This window comes from Apostichopus japonicus, chromosome 16 (genome assembly GCF_037975245.1).
Source record: "Apostichopus japonicus isolate 1M-3 chromosome 16, ASM3797524v1, whole genome shotgun sequence".
Lineage (NCBI taxonomy): Eukaryota > Metazoa > Echinodermata > Holothuroidea > Aspidochirotida > Stichopodidae > Apostichopus > Apostichopus japonicus.
The window spans coordinates 25,752,698-25,771,564 of NC_092576.1; the positions used below are offsets into that span (position 1 = coordinate 25,752,698).

General features: G+C 36.4%; 1 protein-coding gene across 3 annotated transcripts in view; it reads left to right on the forward strand.

Moving 5' to 3' along the window:
* LOC139982455 (uncharacterized) overlaps positions 1 to 18,867 on the forward strand; it is a 240,401-nt gene that overhangs the window by 61,222 nt on the left and 160,312 nt on the right. For all 3 annotated transcript variants that reach the window (XR_011798183.1, XR_011798184.1, XM_071995347.1), the window contains exons 9-12: positions 4,186 to 4,305; positions 9,385 to 9,590; positions 14,751 to 14,824; positions 18,260 to 18,357. Coding sequence is in view for 1 of the 3 variants with exons in the window: in XM_071995347.1 (XP_071851448.1) it covers positions 4,186 to 4,305; positions 9,385 to 9,590; positions 14,751 to 14,824; positions 18,260 to 18,357 (498 nt within the window). In the remaining 2 variants the exon portion in view is untranslated. The remainder of the gene's footprint in view (positions 1 to 4,185; positions 4,306 to 9,384; positions 9,591 to 14,750; positions 14,825 to 18,259; positions 18,358 to 18,867) is intronic.

The window sequence follows — 18,867 nt, forward strand, 5'->3', positions numbered from 1 at the left end:
TCTATTTTCGGATGCGAATATTAAAACATTAATTTCTAATTAGTCCTTGTGGTTTTCTAGGTGATGAGGATAGTTTTAAACATAGATCTTCTCATTGATCAGACGAAGTTACTCTTGATTAGTTTGATTGCTTGTGTCATGGTCTCCTTAAATTATTTAAAATACCTACTTGTGAAAATCACCATGCTAATCATAGAGATACTAAAATACAATATTCTGATGAACTATTGCTGTTAGATGTTAACTGAGGGACCACAATTGAAATAAGTCTCCCGAACAGACTTTTCTGTGTTATCTCTACACCATGTGACTTGTTTTGTGCTTAGTATGTTTGGACCGAAATAAATCAAATTAAAATCAGAATAACTTACAAGGTGCATTGGACAATCATCATGCCCCCCCCCCTCCCTCCCCCTTCTCCTTCTCTATATCAATTATCAACATAAATTTAACATAAAACATGAAAAGTAAAGTATAGTTTCAATGGGTAGAGATCAACATAAGAAATGATACATGTTGATTTCATTTTCTAAACTAAAAGGTTACCTGTCAGTAGATAAGATTACATTTATAAGTAAGAATCCTTCATCAAATTACAGTTTTTCACGATATATTATCGGCAGTAAATAAATAGTATATTTATTGTTTGGCGGTTGTTTAGGACATTTATACAAGAAACGTTGGAATGTTATTAACTGTGCTCGATTACTGTTAATTATATTGATTTTCTCCCTTTTCTTCTTCATTTCCACTTGAAACATTTGATAATTGTTTGCTGCCTCCGTCCGTTGCTTCAAAATCAATTCCCGTGGGGATGAAATCTAGAGACATTAAAGGTATATACGTATCGTCAAGTTAGTCAGTTTTCAATTAGAATTTCAGTTTATCAGATTTTCTCATCAATGTTTATTTATTCAACTATTGTACTACTTTTAGTGTGTACACAATTGAATCAGAAATTTCAACTTTAAGGATGTGATTTAGTTAATTAACTCTCTTATCAACAACAAATTTGTGTATTTATATGTTATACACATATTATATATATTTATATATAAATAAATAAATATATATATATATATATATATATATAAATATATATATATATAAATATATATATATATATATATATATATATATATATATATATATATATATGCAAATCGTAATGAGTTGGAAAATCAAGAACAGTTAAAAAATTCAGCCTGTATATTCTTCTCTGTAGATTCTTACGTATTACATGATGTATCGTATATTCTATAGCACACGTTTGTATTTTTACATCTTAGTGTCGGTGGGGAATTACGATACCAGTCTGAACCTTCAATCCGGTGCTTCGAAGGTATGTTTTGTTCGTAGGGTATTTATTTCCACAGAAACTTTAATGTGTATGAAACCATTTTGGATAAAAAAAAAAAAAATACTTGCTTCAAAGTTGTTAACCACACCTTGTAGAGTATAATGAAACATTGTGGAATGTCAACTATTTTAATTTGGAATTGTGATGAACTATTGATTACATGTAGAAATAAATATATTATTTTATATGCAATTTGAGATTTTCTAAGCTAATTATCTAAATGATACATACAATACCAAACTCACATTTTCCATTTTTTTTCATCAAAATAAACAAGATATTAACTTTCCATTTCATTAAATAATCTCTTTACCATCAACTGTAACGTACAGAAAGAACGAAGTCAACTTGTCTTTATTGTCATTTCATTCATATGGATATATTTGTTACGAACACATCAATGACATACCATACATTTCCTTCTGACTACTCATTGTCGTACTTTGTCACACAATAATGTAGCATATTTAGGAGCTGCATATTCTGTTCAGTCAAACTTATCTTCTATTCTTAAAAAAATAAAACAGTTATGACGTATTATTTACACTACAATTTCTTTTCGTAGAATAGTATGTTTGCCTTTATGATTAACCCTTACCCAACACGAATAACTATTAAGTATTCGCTAAGTATTCGAATAGCTATATAGTTGGTATTTCAAAAATTTAAGTATTCAGACTTAAGAATGCCTAATCTAATTCTTAAAATAACTAAACCAATAGGTAATTGAATACTTCTTTCCTGTAAATGCTTAATCGAATACTAAACATAGGTATTCCAATAAGTATTCGAATACCTATTTCATTGAATACCTAAGGAATGCCTATTCGAATGCTTATTAACTTTTGTTAGATGGTCAGCTCTTACATAAAGTTTTGTTTTGTACCATAGTTTTACTTGTTTATTAGTGTACTGTGCAGTGCTCACTGTACAGAGGGGCTATACAATTGTACACTATATTTGTATGTTGTATTGTGACAGGAAAAGAGTGGATTGAAACCTCTACACTCTTACCTCTTCTGGGTTGCTAGGCAACTATCTTCTTGTTTCTGAAATTTAACCCTCACAGGAAATGGGGTCTGTGTGTATATATTTTAGTTACAAAGGGACTTTTACGAGGGGTATAAGGAGTTAGGCAGTTGGCTATAAGTATCTGAGTAAGGCAATTGCAAAAGAAGAGAAAGATATTTTTAATGGCTGGATAGTTTGTTTTAAACCTTTATTTACAAGTTACTGTAGTCCTTTTCATTTTATGGAAGTTGTGATATTCAACTGACAGTCTGGAACACTATTTTATGATAAAGGATATTAGTTTACAATAAATGATATTCCGGGACACCATTTCTTATAAAGGACATTGTTTTGCTACAGAGGATATTGACATTATTTTACTGAAGGATACCCAGCGACACCATTGCCTATAAATCAAAGGATACTATTTTGTTGGGATTGGACATTCATAATACCATTGATTGTTTTCAACTATACTGATGTCGTGGAATATCTGATGTCGTGGAAGATCTGATGTCGTAGAATACTTGATGTCACCAGCAGGCCAACTCATCAGAACATATTCTTAAACAAAGTGTATTTACCTAATCATTCTTCAGAATTCTGGTTATTCTCATTATTTGTTTGGAGAGTTTTAATCAAGGAGCTACGACAACAAGCTGGCCAAATTCCTATCTCACCTTACTTGGAACTGATTAGCGTACAAGTATTCAATAAGTATTCGAGTAAGCATTCAGAAACCTGTTAAGCCTTCATAACATAACTAATAAGCACACAAGTATTCGAATACTAGCGAAAAAGTATTCGATTAACTATAAGTATTCGTCAGAGCCAAATTAGTTAAATGAGCGAATACTCATATATATATATAAATATGTAAATGAACTAAGTATTAAAATAGCTATTCCAAAAGTTACTCGAATACCTATTCGAATACCTATTCAAATGCCTACAGGTATTCGAATACTTCACTCATTTACATATTTCGGCTCTGACGAAAGCTTATATTTATTCGTATTAGTATTCGAATACCTTATTTTGTACTGTGTGTTATATGGTAATTTTACTGAATACTAAGGAAATCTCTGAATACTTATCGAATACTTATCGAATATATTCGTGTTAGGTAAGGAGAATTAATTTGTTTCAAACATATGGAACAGTTTCTTAACTTGATCAATTAATTTCTTATTATACATCCAGACCGGATTGTAAATTTGACGACCAAACAAAATAAGCTGCTTAAACTGATAAATGTGGCGCTCGTTCAATTCAGATGTACTGGAAAAGAATGCAAAAAATACACCCCCCCCCCCTTCCCTCCAAACCCGGTCCCAACCGTCTGGCTGTTGCAAAATATAGAGTTTTATTTTCTGCTTTGGAGGATACAGGTGTGTTACAGTTGTCGACATTGAATTATTTGATTTGTAACCCATTCATCCATTACCGCAGAAAGAGAAAAGAACATCATGATAAAAAGTAACAACAGCTGTTATAACTTGTTCCACATATTGTAGAAACAGCGGGAATTACAGGGAACACGGTCATGTACACGTCGGTAAGGAATCGATATTTAGCTGTGGGATGAAACATTTATTATGTTTCTGGAGTTTTGTTTACTTGTTTTTTTTGTAGATTTAAATGCCGTTTTACTACTTCAACAATACAGTTCATTGAGCTGTTTTCCGATTGGAACATTCAAAGTTTATCCATATTCGGTTATCTGATTATAGCAAATAAATGACCGGAATCATCAATCAAAATTTAAATTGAAACAAAAAACAATGATTTTCTTGTGTGTTTTGTAATATCAGGTTGAAGATGTAGATACAGTCAAGCGAATATGCACAGAGGTCGTGGCTATTAGCAGCGATGATAGTGAGTTAACACAGAGATGTACTATACAGCTTCTGAAGAACGCATCTCACCATGAGGTAAGTCAGTAAACTTGGCACTACGTTCGTTCATTATCACAAGAATGTGTTATTGGTAAAGTATAGAAATACGTTACATAGCATATGCTTCATCGTTAGTACACATTCAAGGCAATTTCTGTAAAAAAAAAAAAACAGGTCGTTTTAAACGTAAAAGTACCATAGAACCGTACGTTAGCATTAACCTTTTGTCTTAGAATAACTGTTGAATGCAGTTTTTAATTGCGGGACGTTAACAAGGAATGACTGTCCTAACGATGAATATAAAGATTTGATATACACTATATATCCTTTCTATTGATGTACAATTACACGTTTTAAATGCTTTTGTTTACAATAGACATACATTGGGACACTGTCCAGTTTGTAATTCTAAGTGAAAGTGTTACATCACTTTTGTGGATGATATGGGTAATGGGAATTATGTACAGAATATGTCTATTAAACATCATAGTTGCAACAAATATTAAAATATTAGAAGTCCGGCGACATTAGTTCGCGGTCTGCATGTACATAGGGTTAAAAACGTAGCTTCGTTTTGCACAAAATGTGTTATATACGCTTTAGCGCAGTTGTTCTATCGATTAACTACATTTGTTTTAACAGCTCCTTAATTGACTACGTGCCAATTTACTAAGTAGGAAATAAATAAAATAATTAACACTTTGACTTGCGATGTGTTTCATTGCATACAATTACTAATGGGGCATATAAATGTGTATGTATCAACACTTGGTTTGACCTGATATTGCAAGTTACCTGTAAAAACTCTATGCTACTTACGTTCGCTACTTTGACCAGAAACTCAATCACAAACATATTGAAGTTATTATCAAACAATTTGCTTCAGTACATGTTTTATTATTGTATTCAACCCTCCGAGAAACAACAAAATGATTTAAATTTAATAAATTTCCAAACGATGTAACATATTTCAAATAACCAACTGTACTGTTGCATTAAGTATCGTAACTCTTTTAGAAATATTAATCAGCTCCTCATAGCCTTGACTATTCGTTATGTCGACACTTGTAGTATATTTTCCTATTTAGGGCAGTAGCTCTTCCTGCTGAAGGAAGCCACCTGAAACAGTCTAAACGCGATCTCAGAACATTAGCGGCTGTAGCAACATCACTTTCAAATTTTAATGGTCTTCGACTGAAGAAAAGGATATGCTTGAGTATGTTTTCGACATTGGGCAGTATATTTCAATCACCTGTTTGTGTTTGTTGGTCTTTGCCAATAAGGGGGCTAATGATGACTCTCCGCTGTGACGTAATTATCCGCTGAGTAGTTCAACAATCTCATATGTTTACACAAGATGGAAATCCATCTTTCCATAGACTACCTTACGAAAAGTCTCTGCCAATGAGCGGCGGCAACATATAAGAAATTCCATACACAACAAAGGAGAACTATGTGCTGTGTATCAGTATTCATTTTGCGTTATAAGCAGTTCTGAGCCATGAACAGAGAAGGGCAATTCGCTATAGAGCGCTTCGTTAGACGCGCAAGTGTTGTAATAAGCGGGGAGGGGGCAGCTCGAATGTACAGTATAAACATTTTACCCAAATGGTGTTCTACAATGATTCTTACTTGTATGCATTTGTGGAAAGTGTATCATGATATCAGTATAAGTTTGTCAGTTCAGAGGTGATCCGACGCCAAAGTTTCTCAGACTCGCCCCCACGGTTCACCCGTCTGATTAAAGAAATGCAAATATCAACCTCACAACATATTAAGAATATTTTCATTATGAGAACGAATCGCAACTAGGTGTTTTCCCTGCAAATAATATCTCTTTAACGTTGCACGCAAATGAGTTGTTTTGACAACTATAGCGTTACATTGCGTGATTGTTAATTGTACATGAAATGATAATCCTACCACAATGCTCCATATTCAAACTTCTCTTCAGAGAAGGAAAGTGCTCTAAACCAAAACTGACATGCTCGTCTAGTGTGAACACATTAATGTATCGAACATTTTCCCTTTTTGCCATACAGAATTGCGCCTTCTGTTATATTAATTTGCGCCAGAGCAACATATGATTCTCATGTTGCCATTTTACAGACAATTTGCTCGCACGAGGTACATTAAGTCATTGTGAGAGATGACTGTACGTATGTACGTCCACTGTTCCAGAAGTCTCTCCGAATCTTTCAATAGTTTAATGTTTACATCTCACAGGCATTGTTCTGTTGGGAACGTTCTTTCTATTATTAGAAATAGAATAATGGCATCAAAATAACTCACACATGGACACAACCGTCCGACTGTTTAGAAGGAATCCCGATATATCAGAGCTTGTGGGATGGCCAATGCACTGCAGGGGCATGGAGATTTTGTGGCATACACAATTTGAAGGAGAACGTAAAATATTTGCTTTGAAAGCTTAGATATGATATTTGCATTATTGTAATTTGCGAACGAGTTTAGGATACGTTGCTCCCACAATGAACCCTGGTCTAACATGTTTCCGTCGGTGCGTTCAAAGTACACTTTTATATAATTATGACAGCCATTATAAATACGTTATGAGTGTATCCGTGTGTGCTGTTTTCGATGTGTGACATCTCTTAAAACTATCAAACTGAATTCTGACTATTTAATTAGAATGCTCCGATGATAGATATATACTATATACCAGAGATTAGTTATCCACAAAGCATTTGCATTTATTTCTTACTCTAAGTACGGCCGAACCCGTTTATTGAGAATCTTAATTGCGAAATTGAAAGATATTATGATGTACCGTACAGTGACCACATATGTAAAGGTCCAACGTTGTTACACTTTACAGTAATTTTCATACCTGTACGGAGATAAAACGAAGGTAGCGAACAGCCATTGTTTTTTTTTTTTTGTATTTTAGAACTTTTAAAAAGAATGCCAATATAATATGTTGCACCTTTTGAAAAAAATATGTTAAAGGAGTTTAATTTGTTTCGATTGTACCACACATACATGCAATTTATTTATGTACTGTACAATATAATTGTAATAATATCTATGTACAGCTAGAGATGATTCTACGCCATTGATTTTTTCTGCCCTCGGGATGGGGATATTGACACCACTCCCCCCCCCCACCCCCGCCCCTCCAGAAATAAACTTGGACCAGGCCCCTGCCCCGGTACTTAAACAAGGAGTCTTACGATATAAACAGGAGCCATGACAGTCTGCTTTCATTTTTACTCTACGTTAAGATATAACGGGCAAATCTATGTTTAGATATGACGTACAAATAGACAAAAAGTATCACTTACACAGAGTTAATGTCGGTACCAAGTAACTGATTGGTGTACTGCTTGAAACTAGAATGCTCTTCATGACGTTATGCTTCCCAAGTATATGCTAATGACGATGTACACGCAGTAAGTTATTGATGGTATATCAATTCCCAATATGGAAACAAATTACGCTATCCGGATGACACAGTGAATTTATATAAAGCTTAGTCTAGAATCTTTATTAGGTAGAGCTCTTTTGAGAGCGCTTAACAAGTAACTACTTCGATATGTCAATTATTAGAGGAATCGCGTGAAGACTAACTCTGAATTATAGATAACATATATTCAGTGTGTGAAGGTATATAATTAACACATCGAAGTAGTAACCTGAATAGGCCTATATGCTAAATGGTGTCCTTCTTGGTGTGTACATCGTGACCTGACTGTGGCTAAGGATGTATATTTCAATATAATTTTTTTAGAAGGAACAAGTCGTAAAACATGGTACCCTTGATGCAATTAATGGTCAGATTCCGATTGTTTCTAGAGGTTAACTAAATTTACATTATCGATCGCTTCTTGAATCGCGTATCATTAATTAAGGGGAAGCAAAGCACTGCTTAATCTTTGCAAACATGTTTCACTTCATGAAAGCTTCAAAGTATTGAGCATTTTCACTTATTTTCGTTCAGAATTGCGCCCTCTATTTACATTAGTTGATTTGTGTTTACGGTCAACATTATGTCAAGTTGCTTTTTTAAATGCCAAAAGTCTTGTTTAGGGCCTAGACCTAATTTCTCGCCGGTTCAGTGTAACGTTCATTTTAGAAGAAGGAACTAAGAGTGGGTCTGGCATCAGTGGGCCTAGGTGCGCGTTAATCACCAATTATGCTTGGCGTATCTATTAGTATAGTTAGATATCAAGTTAATCCAATTGCAAACACGATTAGAGGCAGCAAGCTTATAATCGAGGCTAGTGCGCAAGTCTCATTATATGTATAGGCTAAATTGATTTTTCATGGATAACTTGAAAATCACGATTTTAAGCAGCCTTGACAAAATCTAAACTTAACCCCTACACATCATTTAACTTCCACAAATATGATTGCAATAATCAGGAGGAGTAGATAATTCTCGGGCTTAATTAGTTACATACACGAACACACTTCGGTGAGCGATGACAAAATGTAGCAACGTTATTCATTAGAGCACGTCCTGTTAATACCCCTATCCACTAATCTTCTAAACAAAGGACACCACCTTACCCTTATTAAAACGAAACAAGTCTTGATTCATACTTTATTATGATATTTATTCTATTAAGTATTTATTTTCCTTCAGATTCCCATTCCTAGTCATGGTTAATCATGTATATATTATTATCTTACAGTTTTATTCCTATCCTACACTAGAATTAGTTACAATTGAACCGCAATTCAAATAATACCACTAGCATATATGTAATGCCCCCACGCCCTCCCCACCCCCCCCCCCCTCTTTCACCCTTTCCCTGAAACACTACACACCCTCCTGTTCCCCTTCTTTTGTTCAATAATCTCACCACGCTTTGTCTCATAAACAGTAAAAGTAAAGTTATATATATTAGTGAAACGGTGTACTATAACCACTAAACACCCCCCCCCCCCCAAGCCTCTCCCCTTGACATCAATTTGAATATTAAACTGGCCCCATTATAACCACCTCCACCCCAGAACCATTAGTCCTTCATTAGCTTTGAAAGAAATGAAGAAATAGTCAACTCATAAACATTATTGTAACTAGTCACAGATATTTATGATATTATGATATAATTATTAACATGATATTTATTATTTACTTTCCTTCAGAGTCCTATATACGGTGTGGTTCTATTTGAGTCCTTTATCAAGGTTGATGAAGATGATATTACTCTCTACTCTGGTCTCTCTCTACCAATCCTAACATCAATAGAGAGGATGTACATACATACAGAGGAAGGGAGAGAAATGAATAAACATGAAGTGAATGGAATATTAAACTATGTACAACACTCTCAAAGATTCAAGCAACTGGAGTAAGTATAATTAATAAATATGTTAATAATATACGTAATTCATACAATAACTAATTAATACTAATGATATTAACAAGATAATAATTATTGAAGGTTTATAGATAGGTGTAGATACTTGTAAAAGAAAAACAAATAAATGAAGAAGAAATTGAATAGAGATATAAACGAACAATGAAAGAATGGTCATCAGGTGAGGAATATGATTAATGGGAGAGTAAAATAGAGACAAAATGAGACAGATACATATATTTACAAAAATAAAAATAAAATATTGACTTGTATTGCAGTAAGAATGATACAAATATATCTAGCATGAGAGGAGAAATATTTGTTTTACTGGTTTATGATAATTATTAATAAAATTGTCTAAGGAATATAAAAGAGATATGGATCGAAGAAAATAAGAACAGGTTTATGAAGCTTAATTTTTAGCTTATCCAACTTGACAACATCAACAGTGAAGAAATTATTTACTGTAATTAGTTAAAAATCTGAATAAATAAGTTTTTTTTAAGAGAATGAAATCTACCAACAATTTGCATGTCTTGAAGAAATGTATCATATACGGAAGTATATACATAAACTCCACCAGGTTCCTCTTCCACACCCCTGGTTCTTTCAAATACCATTCCCTAAGTATTCAAATTATTCCAATGTGAATTTCCCATCCTATGCTATAACAACTAAATATCGGACCCAATACCAAGCCCATCTACGCACTGCTGTTCCTACTACCTGCAAAGCATGCCCTGAACAAATGTATATACTACGCAATTATATACCCTCTCTCACACCCCTCCCGCACCCCTCAAATGTCATTTCCCTGATCGTGTTAAATATGTCCTATACGTTATTTAATATCCACGCCCAGCGCATCACACACCTGTACATTTCCTTAACACCACCTCTTGCAAATGACCATTCTGCTGTTGGGTTGCTAGACAACATCATCTCTCCTATTTCATGAGTGCTAAATCGCCAGTCCAATCCTCCGATGTAACCACTTCCAATCCCCGCACCACCACCCACCACTCGGCACAGTCACGCTGTTCTATTTCCTCTACATTTGTTTTAAACCATGTTTTCATCAGGTCAACCCTCCGCTTTAATATCTACCACCCTCTGCACCCACCCCAACACCATCCACCCATCGGTACACGCACACTGTTCCGTGTCTTCTGTATTTGTTTAATCCATGTATCATCAAGCCAATCCTCCGCTTTAACCCTCCAACCCCCTCCCCCTTCCGCACCCGACCACCTCGCACCCTACCATCCACACCTCGGCACACGCACACTCTTCCATTTCTTCTATATTTGTTTAATCCATGTTTCATCAAGCCAATCCTCCGTTTTAACCCTGCAACCCCCCCCCCTTCCGCACCCCACCCCACCCATACCACCATCCACCCATCGGCACACGCACACTGTTCCATTTCTTCTATATTTGTTTAATCCATGTTTCATCAAGCCAATCCTCCACTTTAACCCTCCAACACCCTCCCCCTTCGGCACCCGACCACCTCGCACCCCACCATCCACACCTCGGCGCACGCACACTGTTCCATTCTCCTATATTTGTTTTAATCCATGTTTCATGAAAATGAAAAATTACAACAGATAACGTAAATCGTATGTACTGTAATATTATAACGAGCCCGGCTGCGAATTTTTTTTTCCCAAACAGGTTCTCAATTGTGTATAAATAGTCGCTCATGATTGGTCGGAAAAGTTACGTCATAACAATAAAACCCTTCACTTCGAGTTATCGAAATGTCTGCATCCATTCGTTGCAACGAAGATATACCCGTTCAAAATTACCCGCAGCTTTTCGTAAATATATGTAGATGTGTTTGGAATTGGTTTAGACATAATGAGCACACTAGTATTGTATGATCTACTTTGATCGAAGATTTCTGTGACGGCATTTATCGATAACATCGCACAGTGAAAGTTTCGTACAGGGGTACATAACACATGCGATATAGGCCTATATGTATTATAACTGTGTACACAGTGCAGTTACGGAAATACATCATACTGTAGCATGGTGGGCTCATAATTGACGCACTTAAGGATTTGATCAACAAATGTCTATCAAGGAAAAATCACTCAACTGTATGTGTTTTTCATATGTGTGGTTCCTCAGAAATGTAATGATCTCAATATATTTATTATTCTGTGCATATTCAACGTACAATTGAGCAGAACTTGACCACAAAACGTCTGCCGTGTCAAGTTCTTTCATACCCCTAAATTGACACATTCGTCGATAAGCCACTGTAGTGAAGGCTTTAGTATACATCCATTGACTTTAGATGCTGTTTGCTATACTTTGAGCCTCTAAGCTTAGACAGGTCAGGTCACAGAGAGTAGTGTTGTCCATGATATTGAGGAAATGTTGGTTATTTTTAGGGTGCAAGATTTCCAAATGCCCAACAAAAACTGGACGTACAAAACCGGGGGAAAGGGTGTTAAAAGCTTAAAATTCCACAATTTGGTCATCAAATAGCTGAAATGGATTCAAACTCATGAAATATGTAATTCTGCTTGACTGCAAAAAGTTTAGGTGGCCTGCTCTATCGTTGATAGTAATAATTGAAGGTGCGTCAATTACGGGGGTGCGTCAATTATGAAGCCTTGACTATACACTAAACTGTTTTGCGTATATTCATTCAAGGCTGAACTCGCGTCGTGAAGTTGATTTTGGTGTAGGCCTACCCATTCCACGAAACGAATTCCGATTTCAATAGAACGGCTGACGAATCTTGGATGGCGTAAACACGAAACCGATAGAATGTAGCGTATGTATCATAAGTAAGGTCAACATGTTATCCAAGCATTAAAAGTAAAAGCTAGGGCGTTTGCAAGGAAACCGCGTAACAAGACTTTATTAAGTGTCAGTGTGTAACTCAGTGAATGTCTTCGAACTATCAAGCGTTTGATGCTGACGTCACGAGCAATCTGATTGGCTGAAAACTCCGTAATTGGGAACCTGTTTGGGAAAAAAAAATCGCAGCCCGGCTCCTCCGACATGTAATATTATATCGGGACTCGCGAGAGAGATATGTACTGGGAATATCTTGATGCCGTATTGTATGCTTCTTCAGGAGACGTCTCGAACGGAAGATAGAAGAAAACAATGAGTTCTCAGAAAAACAAGTTGTGAAGATAGGATTTGATTAGTGATTCGGTTTAATTTCTTCTCTGTCGATGCTCTTCTCTAATAAAATTACAATAACAATGATTTGACTCCGTCAATTACGCAATTCGAAGGAGTGACGAAGTGATGACGAAGTAATGACGAAGTGATAAACTTGCGTGCCATGCCGCCTTTTATACATTACTCCAACGAAAATCCCACTGCGCATAATCAGAAGGCAGCCAATAACCTGCCCATCCTGCATTAGCTTTATGATATAAAAATCAGTGGATAAATGACTGATCTGCCCTTATTGGTTGGGAGTTTGGAAGTCCACCCCTTTTTTTATGGAAACTTCCATACCACGTGGGAAGAACCTTCGCGAATGTTCCACAGACATATCGGATCTATTTTGGGAAAAGGCCCTGTGACATGATTCAATAAGATAGTTAAAACTTCTCGTGGGAAAACTGAATCCTCGACCTAGATAATATATAAGAGGCCTGAACAGTGTCTCGGTGGCGTGTTTCGGTAACATCAAAGAGGCAGTATAACTATTTCATAACAATACCGTACAGTATGTACACATTCATCATACATCTGCACAGTTAACTATTTCTATTTTTTTTTCAATGATAAAAGTCTATTGAACTTCGTTCATCATTTTCTTGCTAAAGATGTACAGCAATATTTTCCCTCTACAGATATTTTCAATAGTTTAACATTTTCTTTGGTTCAACACCTGTCAATCAAATATTTAGACAATGCAAACAAGTACCTGGAGGTTGCTTTGGATACGCCTAGACACTGTCTGGTTTTCAAATCATTGGTCTTTTTCTTTTTCTTTTTGGGAAGAAATAAGTTGTTATTTAAATAGCAAGTGAAATGTACAGCGTAAGAATGTAAATATAAGCATTCATTTTGTCCAAGGTAAACTTTCTATTAAAAGGACCAAACTAAAATTATTTAAAAAAATATTTGTGATAAAGTAGGTGAAGGCGAGAATAGTACTCAAAGAAAGTAGGCAAAGCAAAATCCCCCAACATAAAGAATGCAGAGGATTTTCGCTATTTTATGATGTGTGATAAGCCGGGAGGGGGAGTAAGGTCAAACGGTATAGCCCGAATAGTAGCTACTAATATGAAGTAATTTTTTTCAGCCAACGTGAATGATTTACCCTTTAATCGGTAACTCGTTTTCAATAGCAGGTTAAAACAACATGTTGTGTGTATGTTCGCAGAACCAACTGTTACACTCGGATCCCTGTTATTACATTTTGAATTATCATTGTAAGGCAAATTAAATAGACCTTTCCTTATAGCAGTAATACATATCAATGTACAGGAGGACATGGCAAGGTGTGTGTGTATGTATGTGTGTGTGTGTGTAGGGGGGGGTAGTCCCCAGAATAAAATAATGCCAGGAATATTACAAAGCACTCTAGTGTACTTTAAATACATTTGTAACGTGTGTGTGTGTGCGGTTCAACCAAAACAGTTTTAAAAAAAAAGCATTTTTTCATAAAAGTTACAGATTATGGAACCTTCATGCAACTACCGTCCATCTAACCAAAAGTGCTCAAAGGGAATAGCCACGGCGCCCCTAGGACTCTTCACCTTGACGAATGGCATAATATATTTGCCGTTATTGAATTGTTGTGAATTTGTGGTGAATGTAGATTACGCGAGCATCATTTCCAGTCGTTAAATGTTAACATTCAGTATATAAGGCATTGCATAACGTTGATGGCCTTGTCTATTCTAGCAGTCAAGTGCGTTATCCTGACCGAAATATAATTAATGTAAAAGGTAAAATATCGCCTTTTGATAACGGGTATCATACCTTCAGCTTTAGAATATTTTAGATTGTAATATTGCTAACCTTTATCCTTCCACCGTTTACTTGTATAAGCGGCACCTGGTAGTCGATAACTAAAAGTAGTTACACTGGATGGACAGTGCTTGAAATTGATATGACGTCACAATTATAATTACAATGAATCTCTTTCTTCCTCTTCAGTTTTGGTTTTTGTCTGCTGCCACCTATTATTGCATCTTCCTCTCTGGTAAATCTGAAAGCAAGGAATGTCCAAGGTACAGTAAAAAGCTCTCATTGATATTCTAGTGGTTTGTAACAGGGAGAATTGGAATGGAGTTGGGGGTCGGGGGGTTGGTGAAACTTAAAAGACAAATACCCCCGGACATATACCCCGGGACTCATACCGCGCACTTCCAGGAAAATATAGCTCAGAATAAGCAAATTAATGGGAGGGTGGTGGCCCAGTGGCTAATGCATTGGGTTTATATATTATCTCAGGATTGTGGGTTCGATTCCAGCTCTCACCATTATGTTGTGGCCTTAGGCTAGGCACTTTTATCTTGACTGCCCCTCTCCACCCAGGTGTATAATAGGGACCTGTGAGGTAAATTATGCGTGTGCGCTGAATTCTTGGCAGCCAGCCTGATGACCAGGGATTAAAAGCGCTTTGAGATGGCTGTGCCATATAAAGCGCTTTACAAAAACTAACTTAACATTAAAAAAAGCCAATCATGAAGTAAAATTACTCAGAAGAAAACTTGAAACGTAGGAATCAGTCGGGATTGTTCGGAGATTAATAATACAGAATAGTGTCACTATAACTAATAGTAAATTTATAGAGACTACCATCAGAGATCAATGCCCAACCCCCCCCCCCCCCCCTTGTGCTTCTTCAACCTGTCTCCACCTATCTTGCCTCGGTCCGTTGTCAAATCTTATCCAGGAGTTTTCGGGGCTGATATTTGAACAGCTCGTATATTTTAAAAAAGTCGAGATGAGGCTAAAAGGGCCAGAAGCACACGATGACCTTAGTGGTGTCGGTACAACTGGCAAACGACCCACCTGTAAGTTGCCCGAGGGACCAGGGTAAATGTTGAGGCCCTCGGGTAAATAAACTTGAAAAAAATCCTGCGTATCCGTCGCTGCATCCGTCCCTTATAGTTAACGGCATTTGTCCAGGTGGATACTCATGCGGGGGTTTTTTGCTGGGGAAAATTGTCTAGGGGGTATTCGTCCGAGGATGTAGTTGTCTGAGTGGGTAGTTGTCCGGGGGGTTTGTTCTCGGGGTAATTGTCCGGGAATATCTGTCCGGGTGGTAGTCGTCCTGGGGGGTAATTGTCCGGGTGGTATTTGTTCGGGGGGTAATTGTCCGGCGGGTAATCGCCTGTGGGGTTATTGACAGGGGGTAATTGTCTGGGGGTATTTTTCTGGTCACGTCTTTTTTCCTGGTCACGTCTTTTTCGATAAGACGAAAGGTCCAAAGGGAAATATGTTTCCTCAAGTAAAGCAGCCGGTTGGTTCCTAGGAAACGGAATTAGGTTAGTGATGTGTCTTTTCGATGAGCTAGATTATTTGAGCTTGTACCATAATTTGGATTGAATTTGTTTTGATCATATGTTTTGTAGATTTATCAGGTTATATTTCTACGTAAATCAATTATAACGGGAAATTTACAGATAACAGACTGTGAGGGTTTTAATGACCAATATTCACCATTTTTACTTGCAAATTTAAAATTATGACACAATAGTAAATAAAATAGCTATTAATTAATAACCTTTCATTGATAATGTTTAAATTAATGAATATTATATAACATGTGTCAAGTTCGGAAGGACGAGGAGGTAGTATACTCTCCATCTTTCGAGTAAGGACATAGATGTGAGGTTGTAATGTATATACAATATCCTCATTGTGTATGTACGTGATAATGTTCGACCGATAATCGATTAGATAATCGGCATCCGACCGATTTTCAGACAATCCGTAAATAATCGGCATCGTCAAAATCCATAGTGCTACCGATCATGCGGAACCGATTATTGCGTTCCACATTAAGGATTGTATTTGTCCGCGCTTTTGATTCACAACAACCACAACGGTAAAAGAATGCATATCATTCTATGCAACGCTATTGAAAGCCAGGAAGGAAACGGTATCGCAAGTCCCTCACGTAATACTAAAGCTCTTCGATATGCTATCCAATGTTGGCAGTTAACATCATACAGTATACCCGCATTAAGCTTAGGGGGACAACGTTATTAATTTTTCACTTCGCTTAGTGCATCTTACAAAACCTCTCATTATCCATGTTTAACGATTGATAACGATTTATTGTCTTGACTAAGTATAAAATGAAAGCAATATACTTTGGAACCACTTTGACCGTTCACCGTAGGTGAAAACTGGAAAGTGAAAACGATGATATTAGGATTCGTTCATTGTGAATTTTACGTACACTAAGCTAGTCTAGCTAGAGAAAGGTTGAGCTTCATAACTGTTCAGTTTGAAAACACGACCAAGATTTTACAAATGTGATAAAATGATGAAATCAAGGCGCCAAATACTCCTAAAAGGGTTTGGCGACAGTCCTCAGTAGTTCTACTGCATTACAGTATTGTGTGATTAGGCAAACATTCTTACGCATATTTTTTGCAAAAAACCCGAAGCAACTTTTTTTTGTATTTTATCCCTGACCGCATGTACCATACGTGCTAAAATAACCCATTTGCAGCAACCAAACTCCTTTACCACAACCGACTAAAGCAAGTCTAATTTCTAGTGACACGCGCGACAAAGGCAATAGTACTTTAGTGTGTGATTGTTCCCCATGTAGTTAAGTCAATGGAGAAGCGCCTTTGACTTACTGTGTATGATCGATTAAAACAACGTTCGATCGGAAGGTTTCCCTCGCAGATGTTAATAATTGAAACTTGAAGCTAACTTTCGGGATTGTTTTATTTTTCATGATAAAATAAAACTGTTAGCAAACTGCTTATCCACTGAGAAGAGCCTGTGTAAGAGAATGAGTTAGAGTAACTTACTTTTATACATTATTTTTCATATCAGATTATTTATTTTGATATCAGATTACGAAATAACGAATATTTTATTTCCATGTGATATACTTTTCAATTATTTTCGTTGGAGTTGCAACACGGATAATGGTTATTATACCGGTTGTGAAAGCTGTCCCTGACCTTTTTTCTCATTTCGTAGCCAATGGCTACTATTTTCCTCCTTCTGTTAATCTGTACAGTACTGGCAATTACTGTGTCGTGGCGGGATTGCAATATTGCGACTCCTCGTTATAAATGTGCAGCGCCCTATGTTTGTATTACAGTGTTCTTTATTTGCTCCATTATCTCTTTACTGTGAAAAATTATTTACATCTTTGATTGTGTTGGTCTAGAAGTTGGTAATCATGTATTACACTAAATCATACTTTAGTCCAGTTCCACGAAAATGATGAAATAATTGGTAATTTGTAATCGGCCCGATTGTCACAGGAACTAATCGGTATCGGTAAGAACTGATTATCACATAATCTGTCGAACACTAGTCCGTGACGGGGTGAGGGGATGGTTGCGGGGTGGGGGAATGGGAGGATAATGGTCCCAAAGGTAACTACGAATTCCCAGTTTCTCAATTATCCATGCATGGTCAAGTTACAATATTCGTTATAGTATTCTGTTCTATCCATTTTACAGTTTTCTGGAATCCGTACAAAAGCAATGAACGCAATTATCTTCTGGATCTTCAGTCTGGTCGCTGGCTCCTGTACAAAGATCCTGAGTCATTCTTTCCTGTAAGTAATGCGTGAGAGTTATCATTACGTTTAAATGTTTACTTTAGGTACAAACATTAGTTTGATTTGTCGTAGACAGTTTAAAAGGAATGAGTTTCTGCCTAAATCCATCCTTTAGTATGTATTATAGTTGTTGCCATCAGTTTGCTTTAAACTCTAAAGCGTTAACAACTTCCAGACGGAGTGCAGATACATATTCCTGTTACTCTTCGTGAGTGTGATGTTATTGGTTTAAGAAGTTTACTTCCCGGCGTTAATATCTGATATCATACATATGCTGCTCCAACTATAGTAGAGATTTCCTTCACATACCTACCGCCCCTCCCCCACCCTCCCTTTTGCTCGCACATCAGGCAGATTCATAAATGTGATATTCTGAGTTTAAATTTCCTTTAAATTTCCCGTTCCTGGTATTCGGGATAGAACATTTTTGCTGCGTACAGTACCTGACAATAGGTCAACTAAAGGGCAAACTGACATGTTTATTGCGTTCTCACCTTCAAAATGGTT